At 38.6% G+C, this 19,694-nt stretch overlaps 1 protein-coding gene across 1 annotated transcript in view; it reads right to left on the bottom strand.

The window, feature by feature from the left end:
- Window positions 1-991: 991 nt before the first annotated feature.
- tm9sf4 (transmembrane 9 superfamily protein member 4) overlaps window positions 992-19,694 on the bottom strand; it is a 50,051-nt gene continuing 31,348 nt past the window's right edge. The window contains exons 10-19 of the mRNA XM_052031675.1: window positions 17,811-17,943; window positions 17,638-17,721; window positions 16,777-16,789; window positions 15,140-15,215; window positions 14,052-14,135; window positions 12,620-12,795; window positions 6,294-6,357; window positions 5,655-5,774; window positions 3,072-3,161; window positions 992-2,979 (exon numbers count right to left, since the gene is read on the bottom strand). Coding sequence (XP_051887635.1) covers window positions 2,830-2,979; window positions 3,072-3,161; window positions 5,655-5,774; window positions 6,294-6,357; window positions 12,620-12,795; window positions 14,052-14,135; window positions 15,140-15,215; window positions 16,777-16,789; window positions 17,638-17,721; window positions 17,811-17,943 — 990 coding nt within the window. The 3' untranslated portion in view covers window positions 992-2,829. The remainder of the gene's footprint in view (window positions 2,980-3,071; window positions 3,162-5,654; window positions 5,775-6,293; window positions 6,358-12,619; window positions 12,796-14,051; window positions 14,136-15,139; window positions 15,216-16,776; window positions 16,790-17,637; window positions 17,722-17,810; window positions 17,944-19,694) is intronic.

Here is a 19,694-nt window from a genome sequence, read left to right as displayed (position 1 = left end):
ATCCCTACCACCTTTTTTGAATAAGGGGACAACATTTTCCACCCTCCAATCCTCTGGCACCATTCCCGTGGACAACAAGGACTCAAAGATCCTAGCCAATGTTTCAGCAGTCTCCTCCCTCACCTCATGAAGTAGCCTGGGGACTTATCTGTCCTAATGTTTTCTAGCAGATCCAACACATCCTCTCTCTTGATATCTACATGCTCTAGAACATTACCGTTACCAACACTGTCCTCAGCATCATCAAGACCCCTCTCCTTGGTGAATACTGAAGAGATTGCCAACTTCAAAAGTGCTATTAAAGGAAGGAGACCAGTTCTACTCATTTTGCAATGATATAAAGGAATGAAAAGATAATTGTGAATCATATAGATCTGAATCTTAATGGTTCTGTGCCAAGCTTTCAAAATTCTTTCGTGAGTTAACAAATCAATTATGAGCCTTCTGCTACTGTATCCTTTGCCTATAGTGTGGTTTACTGTGGTCTGCAAAATTTGGTCCATTGTTTCTATGGTTGACAAACTAGGAATAAGGGGGATAATTTCCCTTTTCATTCTGATGAGGTTAAGAAGATTAGTGTTTTACATTCACCTATTTAATAAATCAAGACTATATCTGGATTTAAATATCTGGAAAAAATTAGAAAATGGAATTTTGTAGAAACAGCATTTGAAAGTGTCACACAATTCAGCAAGATCTATGTAAATTTGTAGTTGGAAATACATCTTCAGTTTCCAGCTATACAACAGGCATATGGAGATGATAAAGATTCAGAAAAAAGCTCTGTCATTTTAGCAATGACAGCCTAACTTCACCCGAGGATGTTAATCATTAAGTGTTTTGGATTATATTACATCTCCCAATCTGAAAAATGCACCATTTGAGCAACAATCTGTTCAGATTTACAAAAACAAACCATACAGCAATTTTCCTTAGGTTTAAAAAAAAGTATTATGGAAAAAGCACAAAACGACTGCAGAAATGTATAAAGGAAAGTTTACACACTTTTATACTGCTCATTATATGAAGAGTAACATGCCTTTGGAAACAATTACATAATACTTACAGTGCCTATGACCAAAAAGCAAAAGTACAAAATTGTTTATTTACACCATTGCGTGAAAGTCACAAAGTCAAATGAATCCCATGGAACCAATGAAGAAAAATAATCTAATGCAGCATTTAAATATTTAGAAATGTACAAAATTTAAATCACAGTAAACTTCATATCACCCATTTTCCCCTGTTGAGGGCTATTTTACCATCAATTATTAGAGAAAAGCAAATCTACTGATTAATTGTCAAACAGCCAAACAAACTGGTGGTGTCCGTCCTGAATGAAGTCAGTGCAGTATTTTGTAATACTTCAACAGTAGACTAGTAAATAAGCATTGTGGTCACAAAGTAACTTCATTAGTTTTTCATTTTCTCATCTACTTCAATAACAGATTCTGACAGTAAGAAACACCTTTACTCTTTATACACTTGCAATTCTATATGTAAATGTTGTATTTCATCTTCAATGAAAGAGACCCAAGGGGGAAAGAGATGTAAAAAGTCAATTGTAAATTAGTACTAAAGTATTTAAAATAAACTCCTTACTGTATTACACATGCACTGCATAAAGAGAAAGTGCAAGATTTTTCAGAATGCTGTTTCACAGGCTTTTACTCATCAGCATTTCACAGAAAACATGAAAGGAATTTAAATGTTGTCAAGCCTTAATACTTTAATATTTCTACTGAAATCTGCAGATATGCCTATATATTCACATCTAAAAATACACAATAGTCTCAGTAAATCGAGGTGCAAGCCAAAACACTAGTCAGCTATTTCAAACTCTTAATAAACCACTTTTAGAACCAACAAGTCTGCAGTCATTTTGAATATGCACCTATAGTAATTTTGAAGGCTTCTGTTTTACAGTTTATTTTAATTACTAGGGGAAAAATAATTTACATCTGAACAAATAAGCTTTTTGGTGTATGATCCAATTCAGTTGTTTGGCTCAACTGTGATACATGTTCAAACATGGTGCACTTCAACTGGATGTGCAAGTGTTGAAAGTGAGTGGGAAATCCATCGAAAAAAATTATAGGCATTTCATTCCAGGACACCAAGCAACTTGGCTTCTTCACTAGAGCAATCAAATGGAATGGACATTGTCTATTCAACATAGAATATTTGAGTAAAGTAGGTTACCCTGGTGCTTTGAGTTATATGTATTCTGTGCCTCTTAGTTTTAAAAAAAAGTTACTTCAAGTTAATAGAGCTGCATTCAAAGTACAAGTAATGGATTTCTTTGATCAGACAAAAAAAATGGCAATGGATATTCTAGGATCTCTTTGCAAATTGGCTCTGGCTACAAAGTATTCTATTTCTACACAACCATTTCCTACTTAACTGTAAAATACATGAATATTTAAGGTATGGCTGCTTAACAGGCAAACAAATATTTCCAGTCATAGATTTTTAAAGTGTCTGGCACATTAATAATCAATGTGATGTAAAACTTAGGTTTTTTTTAATATGGAATAATTACAATGACACTGGAACAGAATTGGGATAGTTATTTCCTAAAAAAATTAACGTTTATGCAGCATTCTATGTCTGTTGTCTCCAAAAGGGGCCCGTTTTCAAAAATCAAACAGATATAAAAAAAATCACCTCTTATAGACATTGTTGCCCTCTCACACCAAAAGTGAACATCGTGCATTTACCCAAGTTGAAGGATTTTTTTCAAAATAATAATCTTCAGAATCTAGAGATGCTTGTCATAGTTGGAAGGCCCATCATAAACATGAACTCCTCATTGTCAGGCTTGTCTTTTCAGTCTATTTTTACAGCAGCATAGATTTTGCGTATGAACATATATGCAGCATAAAATCCAATCGTTCCAGTAAGTAACCAAAAAGAAAGCACCATCAGGGTTGTGTAGCCAAAATACAGCAATGATGGGATGAATTCCACAATATCCAACTAAAGAGAGAAGAAAAATTATTTAAATCTTGAACTGTTTCAGAGCGTTAAAATTAAAAAAATAAATTGGTTTGATTTTTCATCATTCATACCTTATTAACAAAATAAAATATGGCATAAACAAGCACATAGAATGCAGATCCACCAGACACCATGAATGTTCTCCACCACCATCTATAATCCTGAAATGTCAAAAAGAAAAGTTAAACTTAATCAGAACCAGACTTCCTTTAATGGATACACTCCAACAGAAACTTAGTATTCATCCTAAGATTTTCCCAGCTAAACAATTCACTAAAACAAATTCAGGACAGGTATATTCTATTAATGCTGAATTTGGTACGAAGTAAATAATGGAGTTAGTGGAATTTGTATAGAATCCTGACACATACTACTGACAGCTTGTTTTACTGTTAGCTTTCACTATTAAAGATAATTGAGGTTTACAGATTAATTGCAGTAGGTATGGAGGCATCTCCCCGCTATCTGCCATAGGGAAAGTTATTGCAAGGGTCCCACTCCCAGTGGTTGAACAGCTGTTCCCCAAATCACAGTGTGGATTCTGTTCTTCACGAGGCAGAATGGACATGATCTTCAGCACACAATTCCAAGAACAATGCAGGGAGCAGCATCAACCACTATACATGGCCTTTGCTGCCCTCAAAATCATGGACTCATTAATTGTGAGGGGCTGTGAAATATTCCCAAATTTAGCTGTCTGCGGAAGTGCATCTGTATCTTATATCAAGTTGTGATCTTAACTAATGAATCCACAAGAGATCCAATCACTGTGTAGACACATCAAGAAAGAAGCATAATCGCCCCAAAACTTTCAAATCTTTTTTTCTGTCCCAATGCTGCACCTCACCGCCAACAAGCTTAATCTAAGTGACAAACAGGAAATCTTTCAACCTTAATCACCTCCACTCCAGCATCATGGTTATTCCCAACTTCAGGCATTGAGCTAGTGTGCAGACACTTGCTTGGATGCACGTTGGAGGGTGACTCACACAGGAGGCTGTTTTATTGGTTCTCTACCAATCTGCTGCCTACACCAAAGGGTAATTTAAAAGAGCCTATTAATCTATTGGCATATCTTTCAGATGTGGGAGTAAAATAGAGCACCTGGAGAAAATGTAGGAGGTGGTGATGGGAAGCTGCCTAGATTAGAGGGCATGTGCTATAAGGTGAGGTTGGAGAAACTACAGTTATTTTCTCTGGAGGGGCAGAGACTGAGGAGAGACCTGATAGAAATTTATAAGATTATGAGAGGCATAGATAGGGTAGACAGCCCCCAGCATCTTTTTCTCCCCAAGGTCAAAGTGTCTAATACTAGAGGGCATGCATTTAAGATGAGAGAAGCGGCAAGTTCCAAGGAGATGTGCGGGGCCAGTTTTGTTTCAAGAAGATAGTGGTGGGTGCCTGGAATGCACTGCCAGGGGTGGAGATGGAGGTGGAGGCAAATGTAATAGGGGCATTTAAAAGGCTCTTAGATAGGCACATGAAGGTGCAGAGAATGGGGGTGGGCAGATATGGACATAGTGCAGGTAGAAGGGATTAGTTTAATTAGGCATTTAATTGCTAGTTTAATTAGTTCAGCACAACATTGTGAGCTGAAGGGCCTGTTCCCGTGCTATACTGTGCTATGTTAACATACAACTTCCACACAGTCAGTACCCAAGATCAGGACTAAATTCGGGACATTGGAGTTGTGAGGCAGCAGCATTACCTGCCGTGCCACTATGCCACCCTACTGGAGCAAATTTCTGCTCATTCAATACAGAACGCCAGACAGTTTTAAGTTGTTGACAATGGAGGGAAATTACTGCAGTGCTTTCATGTGATTCAGGATCAGAGCCAGTTTAAAATGTGTGGTTGGGGTTATTAATGGATTACATCTTAAATCAAGACCTCACCTTGGTTGGTTACTGAATTGCCCAGACCAAGTCGGTTGGTGCAGAGCTAAATTGAAGTAATCTTATCAGGTATAGTTCACCAAAACATTCTGCTCCACACTAGCTGGGTGACTGCAAATGGCCGGAAGATGATTAAATGTTGATTCAATTCCTAACAATAGGAGCAACACAAAGCACTGGAGGAACTCAGCAGATCATCAGTTCAGATGAAGGGTCTCGACCTGAAACATCAACTGTTTATTTTCCTCCATAGAAGCTGTCTGACCTGCTAAGTGCTTTGTATTGCTCCAGATTCCAGTATCTGCAGTCTCGTGTCTCCTAACAGCAGGAATTTATTCAGCAAACTTAAAATCACAAGGTTCCCAAATTAATCAATCCTCAGTACATATAACTGAATTCAGTATTTGCAGGTTAAAAAGAGCAAGTTATCCAGGACTTCTTCCGCTAGAAGCAGATGCCAGTGTCATCAGGTAGGGATAGGACTATTTACTGATGTTAATACCAAGGTCTCCAAGTTACTGATATCAAAGCTGCCCTATCAATACTCATTTGTAAATAATGGACACTTATGGTTCTGTGGAACATAACCTATACCTAATAAAAGCCATAAAGAGAAAATACAAAAAAATGATTTCCATTTTCTCTTGATGGCAATGAAAAGGGATCATCTAATCATCTTTGTTAAAATCAGAAATTGATACAAAATGAAAACTAAGGAATTAAACACAATCACAACTCAATATGCATATCTGATCATACCTCTGCACAGAGTTGGAAGTAAACCATGACGATGCTGATTTGAGAGCATGATACTACCAAGATAATAAATACCAAAAATAAGAATCCAAAGAGGTAATAGAATTGGTTCTCCCAAATTGCCTGTAAAAGAAAGTAAAATTAATTAATTCCTTGTGATTATAACCTAGTTTATTTTGACTAGAATTAAAGCATCTGGTTCTGAATGGGAAGGTCTTAACAAATATGTTTCTGATCTGCACAGTTAGAGTTACAAAATAAAAACTGGGTCAACAGGGATATTTTACTTAATTGTATTAGCCTGGTTAACAAAGGATTCCATTTACAAAGAGAAAGAAACAGATAAGAGGTTCACTAAATTGAAGGAATTTGATTTATCATCTCAATGAAAAACTGTTTTCATGCCTTGGCGAATACACAGTAACAGGACACAAGCAGAACTATCACTAGGATTAAAGTGATAAATGAACATTTTCTTACAAATCTTTCAGTAAGCATAGAATATTTCATTACATAGCTTTTGGGACAGCAAATATCGGCTATTGTTGGTTTAAAAACTTGAAAACCTAAAGAATGGGAAGGAGGAAAAGGAAATTACACATGCATGCAACCAGCATCAACTAAAATTTAAAATTTACTTACACTGAAAATAAAGAACAATTCAATAAACATGGCACCAAATGGCAGGATACCAGCCATAAGAATTCTGCAAAATTCAAACAATAGAGTTAGATATGCCACAGTAATACAATAAATTGAGTACATTTTTAAACATTATGACAATAGGGCATGTTGATATTAAGGTGGTGGTGGGTGTTGGGTTTCTTGAAGAATATCAAGGTGGTTAAGTCCCCAGGGCCTGATGGGACATATCCCAGGATACAGAGGGAGGCAAGGCAGGAGATTGCTGGAGCTTTGGCTGAGATCTTTGTATCCACTTAAGCTACAAACAATGTCCCAGCAGACTGGAGAGTAGCCAGTGTTGTTCTTTGTTTGAGGCAGACAGTCAGGATAATCCAACAAATTGTAGGGTGATGAACCTTACATCAGTGGCAGGGAGAAGATTCTTAGGGACAGGATTTAGTCATATTTGGAAAAGCATAGACTTATTAGGGATAGCATGGCTTTGTGCAGAGAAGGTCACATCTCACAAACCTGATTGTGAGGTGGTAATGAAGGTGATTGATGAACATAGGGTAGTAGATGTTTTCTATGTGAACTTTAGTAAAGCATTTGACAAGGCTCCTATAGTAGGCAGATGCAGAAGATTAAGTCACATGGGATCCACAGTGGCTAGGTCGATAGGATTCAAAATTGGCTTGGCCATAGAGGACAGAGGGTAGTGATGGATGGGTGCCATTCTGACTGGCGGTCAGTGGCCAGTGATGTCCTACAGGGATCAGTGCTGGGACCCGTTTGTAATGTACAAATGATTTGGATGAAATGTAAAGTGGTCTGATTAGCAAGTTTGCAGACAACACAAAAATTGGTGAAATTGCAGATAGTGAGGAAGGCTGTCAAAGGATACAGCAAGATACACATCAGTTGGAAATTTGGGCAGAGGAATGGCAAGTGGAGTTTAGGACCATTAGACCTAGGAGCAGAATAAGGCCATTCAGCCCAGAGTCTGATCTGTCATTCGATCATGGCCGATTTATTATTCCTCTCAACCCCATTCTCCTGCCTTCTCCCCATAACCTTTGATACCCTTACTAATCACGAATCTATCAACCTCCGCTTTAAATATACCTGATGACTTGGCCTCCACAGTATTCTGTGGCAATAAATTCCACAGATTCAGCACCTAAAGAAATTTCTCCTCATTTCTGTTCTAAAGGGCAGTCCTTCTATTCTGAGGCTGAGCCCTCTGGTCCTAGACTCTCCCATTATGAGGGGAAACATTCTCTCCACATCCACTCTATCCAGGCCTTTCAATATTCAGTAGGTTTCAATGAGATTCCCCCTCATCCTTCTAAACTGGAGTACAAGCCCAGAGCCATCAAATGCTCCTCATGCATTAACCCTTTCATTCCTAGGATCATTCTTGTAAACCTCCTCTGGACCCTCTCCAGTGCCAGCATATCCTTCCTTAGATATGGGGCCCAAAACTGCTAACAATACAAATATGGTCTGACCAATCCGTTATAAAGCTTCAGCATTACATCCTTGCTTTTATATTCTAGTCACCTCAAAATGAATGCCAACATTGCATTTGCAAGTTAACCTTAAGGAAATCCTGCATTAGGGCTCCCAAGTCCCTATGTACCTCAGATTTCAGAATTTGCTCCGTTTAGAAAATAGTCTATGGCTTTATTCCTTCTACCAAAGTGCATGACCGTACACTTCCCTACACTGTATTCCATCTGCCACTTTTTTTTTACACATTCACCCAACCTGTCCAAGTTCTTCTGCAGACTCCCTGCTTCCACAACACTATCTGCCCCTCCACCTATCTTTGTATCATTCGCAAACTTGGCCACAAAGCCCTCAATTCCGTCATCTAGATCATCAACATATAACATGAAAAGTAATGGACCCAACACCAACCCCTGCAGAACACCACTAGTCACCGGCAGCCAACCAGAAAGACCCCCTTTATTCCCACTCTGCCTTCTGCCAGTCAGCCAATCTTCTATCCATGCTGGTACCTTTCCTGCAATACCATGGGCTCCTATCTTGTTTAGCAGCCTCATGAGCAGCACCTTGTCAAAGGGCTTCTGAAAATCCAAGTAAACAACATCCACTGGCTCCCCTTCGTCTATCCTGCTTGTTATTTCCTCAAAGAATTCCAACAAATCTGTCAGGCAAGATTTCCCCTTAAGGAAACCATGCTGACTTCGGCCTATTTTATCATGTGCTTCCAAGTACCCCGAAACCTCATCCTTAACAATGGACTCTAACATCTTACCAACCACTGAAGTCAGGCTAACTGGCCTATAATTTCCTGTCTTTTGCCTCCCTCCTTAAAGAGGAGGGTGACATTTGCGACTTTCCACTCCTCTGGAACCATTAAAGAATCACTAGATTCAGGAAAGATCATTACTAATGCCTCAATAATCTCTTCTGCTACTTCTTTCAGAACCCTGGGGTGTAGTCCATCTGGTCCAGGTGACTTTTCTACCTTCAGACCTTTCAGCTTCCCAAGCACCTTCTCCTTAGTAATAGCGACTACACTCACTTCTGCCCCCTGACTCTCTCAAATTTCTGGCATTTTCTGTGTTCATTATATGTTTCATTTTATGTTAATAATCTGGATGATGGAATTGCCAGTTTAATCCGGACAAATGTGAAATGATGCATTGATGATGTGATGAGGGGAGGACAAATGCAAGCAGAAAGTACGCAGTAAATAGCAGGACCCTTGGGAGCATTGAGTGCAAGTCCATAGCTCCCTGTAAGTGGCAACACAGATGTATAAGGGTGGTATAGAAATGTGTACAACATGCTTGCCTTTATTGGTTGGGGCACTAAGTATAAAAGTTGGCAAGTCATGTTGCAGTTGTATAAAACTTTGGTTAGGTCACATTTGGAGTATTGTGCGCAGTTCTGGTCACTACACTATAGAAAGGGTGTGGAGGTTTTAGAGAGGGTGCAGAAGAAGATTACTAGGATTGGCGAATATTAGCTGTAAGAAGGGGTTGGACAAACTTGGATTGTTTTTGCTGGAATGAAGGAGGCTGAGAGGCAACCTGACAGAAATGCATGAAATTATGACAAGCATAGATAGGGTAGATGGTCAGTCTTCTTCCCACAATGGAAATGTTAAATACTAGATTTATGAGGCACGTTTCCTTCCCCCTCCACAGAGTAGAAGGTGCCTGGAACGTGCTGCCAGGGGAGCCGGTGGAAGCAGCTATGACAGCAACAAAGAGGCTTTCAGGTAGACACATGAACTGTAAGGGAATGAAGGGATACAGACCATGTGTGAGTGGATGGGATTAGTTTAGTTTGGCATCGTGGTCAGTGCAGACTGTTCCTAAGTAATCATAGGTCATTTGTATTGACTGGCAGGACAACAACCAGAGAACACAAATTTGAAACAATCACAAAACTGAAGTGGTAATTGCCACTTTCTACATGGCAGGTGGCTATAATAAGGAAGTCTACCGTCAACCATTGTTGAAGCAGAGTTTATAAAGCCTTTCAAAAGAAAATTAGACAGTTGCATAAAGAGTGAATAAAGGGTATATGGAGAAGGGAGAGGGTGTTTAAACTAGTTAACCAAATGTGGAGAAAAACAATGACAATAATGATTGGGTGACTATTCTGCTTGTGTAACATTCAAATGGGCTTGGAACAGATCAAGAGATAAATTAGTACAATCATTTTAAACTTGAAACAAAAAAAACCGAAATCTGTAACAAAATGAGAACATGTTAGAAGCACTAAACTGGTAAGTCAGCATCTATGAAGCGAGCACTTAACTTCATTAACTGCTGAACATTTCCAGCATTTTTATTAAACTGTTAGAAAGGCCATGACTACCTTCTCACAGCATTTAGGAACGGACAATAAATGCCAACCTTGCCATTGAAGCCTACATCCTGAGAAAACAAAAAGTAAATTCCAGAAGGATTGTAACATGCAGCCTGCAGTTTAACACAAGCCTTTTTCCTTAAAATAGTTTTTAAAAATCCTGTTGGGAAAAGCAGAAATCTTTATCTGGGCTTGATCTCCAGAGAATTCTACACACCTCAATTTCTGCTTCTGTAGCAGATCAATCTCAGGCTGGAATTACTTTTGAAATACAACACATGATCTTTCTGGACAGTTTTTTTTCCCCAAAAGAAAACAGTTTATAATGCACAAGTTGACAATTAATTTGTGGAAGTGCAAGTTCATCTACTTGGGATCAGAGGAAGGCAAGTTGGAATATTTTCTCAATAATGACACCAGCAGCTGCACAACAGCAACATAATTTAGATGTCAGGCAAAAAAAGAATGCAATCCAAAAAGGCAAATGACGGTTTATCTCATGGGGGATAAAATGCAAGTTTGACAAAATGAATATTCTAAGATTAGAAATTTAGCCAGGTGCAAAAAATTTCTTCAGTTCTTCTACACTAAACTTAAAATCTACTGACCTTGGAAGATGGTACCGTGCAAATTCACCAGAATTATATTAGGGATTAAAAGGAAAAAAAATTGTGAAGAAAGTTTGCATAATGCTGATTTGACCTCCCTTGAGTTTAGGAGTTGGAGTTGTGAGCATTGTATATACAGAAAATTTGTCTTGTAAGATCCATAATGCAGAACAGGGGCACATCTTAAAATTAAAGCTAACATCATGTAGAAGTGACATCAGAAAGTGATATTTCCCACAATATTATTCCATAGCAAACTATTTGGTCCTCAAAACTACTAATTTGTTTACTACAATTTCTTAACTTGAAATGTTGAATTTTAAAATATAAGTATTTTAAAAAACTTCACTGTACTTCCGCTTCTATTTTTTGTTTATGCAAATGTCCCAATCTTTAGTGTTCTGCATAATATTTAAGTGAATTGCTTTCAGCTTCCTGATTAGTTGCATGTGATTAGTTACTCAGCCTGATTGATTACATCAGCTACTCAATGCCAGAACTGAACTGAATCGATGCCAGGCATGATTGGAAAAAGAGGATATTCTTGTCAGAAATGTTTAGATTGTAGTGGGAGCATCATTACTTCATTGCTGACCACACATTTTGGGTCAATACTTTTACATGCTTAATGCAAGAGAACAATCCAACTCCAATCCAATCAAATTCTGTCACCCAAAAGTATGCAGCATAAAACTGATAATCACTTATGTCATAAAGTTAAAACCCATCATTATAGAGCTTTATAACAGTTACAATGTGTTATAAATCTACAAATTAAATTTCATCCTTGACTTTCTAACAAACAGACCGCAATCAGTGAGGATAGGCAGCAATACCTCCAGCACGATTATTCTCAACATTGGTGCCCCACAAGGCTGCATCCTCAGCCCTCTACTCTACTCCCTATACACTCATGACTGTGCAGCCAGATTCTGCTCTAACTCCATCTACAAGTTTGCAGATGATACCACCGTTGTAGGCCGTATCTCAAGCAGTGATGAGTTGGAGTACAGGAAGGAGATAGAGAGCTTAGTGGAATGGTGTCATGACAACAACCTTTCCCTCAATGTCAACAAAAAGAGCTGGTCATTGACTTCAGGAAAGGGGACGGTGTACATGCACCTGTCTACATCAATGGTGCTGAAGTCAAGAGGGTTGAGAGCTTCAAGTTCCTGGGAGTGAACATCACCAACAGCCTGTCCTGGTCAAATCACGTAGATGCCACGGCCAAGAAAGCTCACCAGCGCCTCTACTTCCTCAGGAGATTAAAGAAATTTGGTTTGTCCCCTTCGACTCTCACCAACTTTTACCAATGCACCATAGAAAGTATCCTATCGGGATGTATCACGGCTTGGTACAGCAACTGCTCTACCCAAGACTGCAAGAAGCTGCAGAGAGTTGTGGGCACAGCCCAGCGCATCACGAATACCAGCCTCCCCTCCCTGGACTCTGTCTTTACCTCCTGTTGTCTTGGTGAAGCAGCCAGCATAATCAAAGACCTCACCCACCCGGGACACACACTCTTCTCTCCTCTTCCATCGGGTAGAAGATACAGGTGCCTGAGGGCACGTACCTCTAGACTTAAGGACAGCTTCTACCCCACTATGATAAGACTATTGAACGGTTCTTTATACAGTGAGAATGGACTCTGACCTCACGATCTACCTTGTTGTGACCTTGCACCTTATGCACTGCACTTTCTCTGTAGCTGTGACACTTTACTCTGTACTGTTACTGTTTTTACCTGTATGACATCAATGCACTTTGTACTAACTCAATGTAACTGCACTGTGTAATGAATTGACCTGAATGATCGGTTTGTAAGACAAGCTTTTCACTGTACCTCAGTACAAGTGACAATAATAAACCAATACCAATACTTACCCAACAAATTTGTTCATGTACCATCTCTGCTCAGGGACCTGACGTGGTATTTGATTGGTGCGCACAGGGTTGTCATAAGGTTGCTTTCGAAAACCAAAATAATAGCCAAGGTAGACTAAAGGGAGGGAGATGCCAAACCACATGCAAAGAAGAGCCAACATTGTAGGAAAGGGAACCTTTAAAACAAAAATACAAAACAGCATGAACTGTTAGACAAAGGTTTTACAAAGATTGCCCACAAAACTGGAGAAATTGATCCAGAAATTAAAATGTCCAGTTATGATTAAGAGCACTTTGCAAACTATGCTATGACCCTCTTATTGTAATTCAACTTTTAGAGTTCACAACATTCAACTGGAAGACGCTGAACCCATTTTACTGTTGGGAAATCAGAAGCAGACACGAATTATCATCAGGCAAAATAAAGCCTTAACTGAAAACAAGATCCTCCACAGCAGTGTTTTGTTAGAGTGTATTTTATTCTTCAGTACTATGCAATTCAGAACAAATATCTAATTACACCTATTTTCTACAAAAAGACCAGAGATTGAAATTTTATTCATGGATAGTACAAAAATGTGTACTATTTCTGAATAAAAGTTCAGTCAATACCACCACTGCTCCATGCACAATTTTTCCAACAGACAGTAACAGTGAACATAATTACGTGCAGTATTTGGAGTGCTCTACTGTTCGCCTTTACCACTGGATGTTACATGTTCTGTCTGCACACTCAGGTGAACACAAGTTCCAGTGTCATATCCAGGGCAACAATGGCTAACACGAGGGGACATAATTTTAAGGTGATTGGAGGAAGGTATAAGGGGGATGTCAGGGGTAAGTGTTTTTTTTACACAGAGAGTGCTGGGTGCATGGAACGCATTGCCAGCAGAGGTTGTGGGGGCAGATACATTAGGGACATACAAGAGACTCTTAGACAGACACATGAATGATAGAAAAATAGGGGGCTATCTGGGAGGGAAGGGTTAGATAGATCTTAGAGCAGGATAAAAAGTCAGCACAACATTGTGGGCCAAAGGACCTGTACTGTGCTGTAGTGTTCTATGTTCTATCACGTACATCCCCAGGGCCACAGTGTCTGAACTCATTTTGTACAAATACTCCCTCACCCCCATCCCAACACAGGGCCAGCCTGCTGCCAGACCTCATTCTCATCCCTTCTCACATGACCAGCATGCCTTCAGATAGACCTCAGGAGCACTTGCTGTTTCACCAGATGGTCTGCATTGAAGGGGCAGGGTGGGATGGACTGGAGGGCAAGAAGGCAGAGACAATGTATACTATTTTCATGCTTTGAGATTTCTCACAAATAAGCAGCTGTCCATAAACCTCTCCAAGACTAGAGTATGGCAATGACAAATTATTCTGGAAATAACAGATCTTATTACAATCAAACCATATCAATACTTACAGCTCCTGATGAATGTTTGCCCCAAATAAAACAATTTAGAACAAAACACAATCCAAATACGATGCCAGGATACAGAGTAGCAGTCTGTAGAGAGGAAAACACTATTAACTATGGGCATGCAGTAAAACATTTAAACTCAGTATTTCTTTGATGCAGTGTAGCAAAAGACTAGCCCAAACACACTTGCTGCTTTCCCCAGCTGAGCATTTATCCTTTGAGTTCATAGATCATCCTCCAAAAGGTCTATTACATTTCTTGAAGTCACCTTTCCCAGACTGGTAAGCAAATAAAACTGAGGAAGTAATACTGCACAAAATACCTATGGTCATTTGAAGTCCAATTTTTAAGCATGTGCTTATTAGCCAAGAAATTAAGCCGAACAGAAAACACCTAACATTTAGTTGCAGAACACGGAGGATAAATTGTATAATTTTCATTTGTTGCTTTATTCACAAGAACAATTTCTTTAAATTCTGCAGTAGATTATACATTTTTGCGCACAAGGCACTTCAGTCCCAGTGCCTACTAAGGAAAAAATTGGCCCTACATCTCCAATACCTAAAGTAATGCACTAACTATAGATTTACAATCAACTCATAATGAATAATTTAATGGGACTCTTGGCTATTAACAGAAAATCTAGACCTTCATGTGAAATACCTTAAAGTATATTACAGGCACTATTTAAATACAAGCTATTTTTGTCCAATTAAAGCCACTATCCCAAAAATAATTACTCTGTTAACAATTCTGGCACGTTAACACATGCCATTTGACTATCATGGTGATATTTTTCTCTTCACCTCCTCTCATCTCATTTTACTGCACACTTGTCTCCTGAAGCCTTGTCTCTACTGTTGAAGCCTAGTCTCGGCTGTGGAGTTTACCAACAACTTTCAACAATAAGTGCTAAACCCTGCAAAATTTACTCATGTTTATATTATCTTTGAAGGAGTAGTGAACTAAAATCAAACCAGGCCAGAAAAATATTCTTTTTATTAGAAAATTTACGTGTGTTAAATTGTCCTGAAAAATAACTGAAATGTTTGAAATATTTGGTTCAAATAAGAACAGACAAATGTACATACGCAAAAAGCACCTTTCCTCCATCGATGCCCTTTTAGAGTGCGGTACAAACGACCAGCAAAATAACCACCAAATAACCTGAGGGGAAAAGATGATAAATTTCTTTTCAATTAAATAACTATCAAATACAATCACCTCTGTATTCTACTGTACAGGCATATATCTACACAAACATGCCTCACACCAAATCTCAGAAATTCATCCAAGCTGTTGCCATTGCACTATTGACAGACTTATCAATACTACAGAAGCAAACAGGATGTTCATAAATAACTTGCACCTCTTGGAAAGCCATTTCCTGACCTGGAACCTCTGGGATCCAATTCACGCAAGACAGAAGTCTCAATGTTCCACCCAACCAACAAGAGGCTGAGAAAGACTTGCAAGGGCTCCTTCTGTAGAAGGCTGTTTGTCTATGAACCTACCCTGAATACCTGGCTGTTATCCTAAATAGGATTACAATTTGAAATTGAAAGCAAATCTAGTCCAGAAACTTGACAAAGCAATTTCAGATCATTCCACTCTGCAAAATCCTGTCTGTCTGGTCTTTTTCCCTTCATGACATTTCTGCAGCTAGTAGACTCCATCTTTTGGCGCATGCTGCCATCAAAATCATGACTTTGCATAATGGCATTCTCCCTGGAACTGTCTTCATCTCAGTTCTCTTTATTCCTGGATTTGCTGAATATACTCATCTCCTGGTTTTAAATTTCTGATTTTAAAATCTCACTGTGACCGTGCACCTTTCTCTAGATCTCTTACAGCCCTACAACTCTCACATCTGTATAACTCCAGCTCCAGCCTCTTGCACATCCTGATTTTAAATAGCTCCATTAATAGTTGGGTCTTCAGCTACCAAGGACTAAGTTCTGGAATTCCCTCCCTAACCTTCTCATTCCTACCTCCTTACAAAGCTTATTAAAATGTCTCTCTAGAACCTCATTTGTGGTCACCTGCACCACCTTACATGGCACTATGTACAGTGGTTTTGTTATTGGATTCATTTCCAGAAACCACTATTAATTCGGAGACAAGTTTGAATCTCACCGTGGCAGCCAGGAATAAAATTAGGAGTGAAAACCTGCTCTCAGTAATGGCCACTTTAACACCCATATCGTTCACCCAGGTATTTCATGAAGCAAATATGCTTTTCTTATCCAGTCTGGCTTACATGCAACTCCTGAATGAATGGTACAATTAACCCTTAACTGTCTTTTGAAATGGCCTACAAACCAGAGTTTCAAGTTGAAGGAATGGACAATAAAATGCTGATGAAATAAAAAAACTGCAGATGCTGGAAATCTGAAACAAAGTGCTGGAAGCACCCAGCAGATCAGGCTGCATCAGTGGGAAGAGAAACAGAGTTAACATTTCAGGCTGGAGACCCATCATCAGAAGTAGGGTCTCTGATCTGAACATTTCAAGTTTCTCTTCTCGCAGGTACAACCTGAGCTGCTGAGTATTTTTTAGCATTTTCCATTTGTGAAGAAATAGCTGATCTTGCCAGTGACATCCACATTCTGTGACAAATAAATTGTCGGATGTTGTTGAAAACCCTCCTGTGAAGTGCTTTAAAGTGGCAATAATAGCTTGTATTTGAAAATACAAGCTATTATTGCCACTTCCCCTAAACAGTTACTTTGTCAACATTTCTGGCAAGTAACACACACCCATTCAATTATCATGGTAATAGCTTTCTCTTCAGCTCCTCTCATCTCACTTTACAACACATGCCACATATTCCTCTTATGTAACCATTCAATTCTTCTTTCTACACTTCAGAGAATTCCACGTTAATTACTGTGTAAAGAACTATATTCCAATTTTCACTAATTTTTGAATGTGGAAATGGTTAACCACCTGATATTTACAGGAGAATTGAACAAAGATTTTATGAAATGCTTTTAAGAGGAATAGGAAGAAAGACAAAATAAATGTCTGCACTTAGAGCTCTAAAAATTCATTACTTTTGCTGCCAATTCCACCCTGCTCTCCTGCTGATTCTTCCATTTCTGGATCTGTCTCCATGCAGATTAGTGAAAACATCTTTACAGACTCCCAAGCTACCTTGACTATACTTCCTTCCACCCCACTTCACACAAGGATGCCATTCAATTCTACTAGTTCCTGTGTCTGTCTTATTTACTCCACTGATGAGACATCCATATAGATGCCTCTGAAATGTCTTCCTTCTTCCTGGACTATGGTTAATGAATTTTCTCATGCTACATATCTGCTGTGCCCAGGATATGCCAGATAATTCAGAAAAATAAATATCTTAAGTGCAAACTCTGTTAAGGGTTTCAGCAATAGGTTTTGAAGCCAGCTTCCTCATTTAGCAACTAAAGATGCAGCAAACCTTAGTCAAGTGCATCTGAGATGGAGCACAATATCTCATTTTTGTATGATACCTGTTTATGTACAAAAACAACAGATGAGGAAAACACTTGTGCTAAATTGCACAAACTATTAAAAAAAAGAGTATTTTCAGGTAACATACCCCATGAAACACGAAAGAGAAAACAAGCAGTTGTCATCAGTGCCCCTCTGCTGGATGGTGAAAGCATTCCTAACATAGCAACAACTGAAAAATGAACATATATGCTACATTACAAAAAGCATAAAAAATCCTAGCTGTTTACACTTTGAAAGTAACTGATTTTAAATACTCACTGATAACAATTAGTATCATGCAGAATAATTGGATCCCAGATCCTAAAAGAGAGCTGAGAATCATGGGATAGTGGGGTGGCCTGAATACATCACCATGGACTAGTTTCCAACCAGATTCTTCCATCGTGTCTTCCTAAGAACATAAAATGTAAATGTTTTTTTGTTAATATTAGCACTTTGCATTTTATTTTAACTTCACTTAACCAGCAGCTCAAATACATCATGAAAACAGGTAAGCCATGGTTTGTCATCTCCTAATAAAAACAACCAGCACAGCACATAAAAGAAACCCAAGAGGACAGAAATCCAAAAGAACTCACAGGAACAAAACTAAAATACACCCAGGATGGGGAGACTTAATAAAAGTAAAAAAAAGTAGATAATTAAATTCTAAAATAAAACAAAAAATGATAGGAATACTCAACAAGTTAGGCAAATCTGTCGAGGGAGACAGAATTAGCATTTCAGCTTGATGATTTTCCACTGATGCAGAATGTTAGCTCTTGATTCACTTTCTCTACCAATACTCCCAGGCTGAGCAGTTCTGGAATTGTTTTATTTTGATGATTTCTCACTGCATAAACTGCTTTTGCTGGAGAGCAACATTAATGTCAACAGATACCTACTGAGCCATGTCATTGTTTTCATATGGTTGAATTAATTTTGTACAGGACATCTCCTGATACATTTCTCACAGATAATTATTTCTGTTCACTCATGTGAAATGGCAGAACTTAATGCCTACCAATAACAAACAGGTGATGATGAGCAGTCTTCTTGAATCACTGTAGTCTTTGTGTGAAAACACCCAACAGCAGAAATGGATGCAAGGAATTTTAAAATTTCAATACACTAATGATGAAGGAAAGATCAGGAGGTGAACTGACTTGGTGGTGAAATTGCAGGTAGAGCCTGTTCTGGCCCTTCAGTGGAAACATCACTGGTTTGATTGGTATTGTTGAAAAAACCTGACAACTTGCTGCAGTGCATCTTGTAGATGGTACACTGTAGCTGTGGTCCATCTGTGGTGAAAGAATGAATATTCAGAGTGGTGGACCAGATGGCAATCACATGGTTGGTTTGTCCTGGGATGCATCAAGCTTCAAGTGTTTTTGGAACTGGTCACATTCAGGCAAGTATATAATCCTATATCCTGATAAATTACTTGTAGAAATGCTGGGGGGAAAAAAGATGGCGAGGCATTTGCAGAATAGCAAATATCTTACTAATGTTTTTGCCATAATACTTAACTGGATGATCCAGTTAATTTTCTGGCCAGTGATGATCCCAGAATATTGACAATGGAGGATTTGGTCATGGTAATTCCACTGAATGCCAAACTGAGGTGGTTATACTACTTTTGGAGATGACCTTGCGTGGGACTAGTGTGACAAAAATGTTGCTGCCACAAATTAGCTTATGCTTGCATGTTGACTAGGTCTTGTTGCATGAAGGTACAACCTATTTCATTAACTGAACAGTTATGAATAAAACTGAAACTACAATCATCAGCAAACATCTCCAGTTAGTGAACTTGAAGAGCGCTCAGTGGTCTTCGATGCAAGATTTGTGTTGCTGATTTTGAAAAGATTGTTTTTCTTATGACTTAGTTTACTCAGTGAATAATCCTTAAAATATGTGCACAATGATTTAATTTGTCGCAGGATCAATCTTCTTTTAATTGTTGGGTACCACATCAGTTCTCAGGGGAAAAAAAATAAAGTTGGGTTCATCATTCCCAATATCATTGGAAGAATACAAAAATCAAATTACAGGATTTAAGTAAAATTCCCATTAAAGTTTTGTATATTACAATAGACCAATTTAGAACTCTAGAAATATACTGGATATTTCCAGAGCACAGGAGGACAGGCAAATCTTGTG

This window comes from Pristis pectinata, chromosome 16 (genome assembly GCF_009764475.1).
Source record: "Pristis pectinata isolate sPriPec2 chromosome 16, sPriPec2.1.pri, whole genome shotgun sequence".
NCBI classification, from domain to species: Eukaryota; Metazoa; Chordata; class Chondrichthyes; order Rhinopristiformes; family Pristidae; genus Pristis; species Pristis pectinata.
Note: the sequence above shows the minus strand (reverse complement) of the source record. Positions and strands in the feature narration are given on the sequence as shown.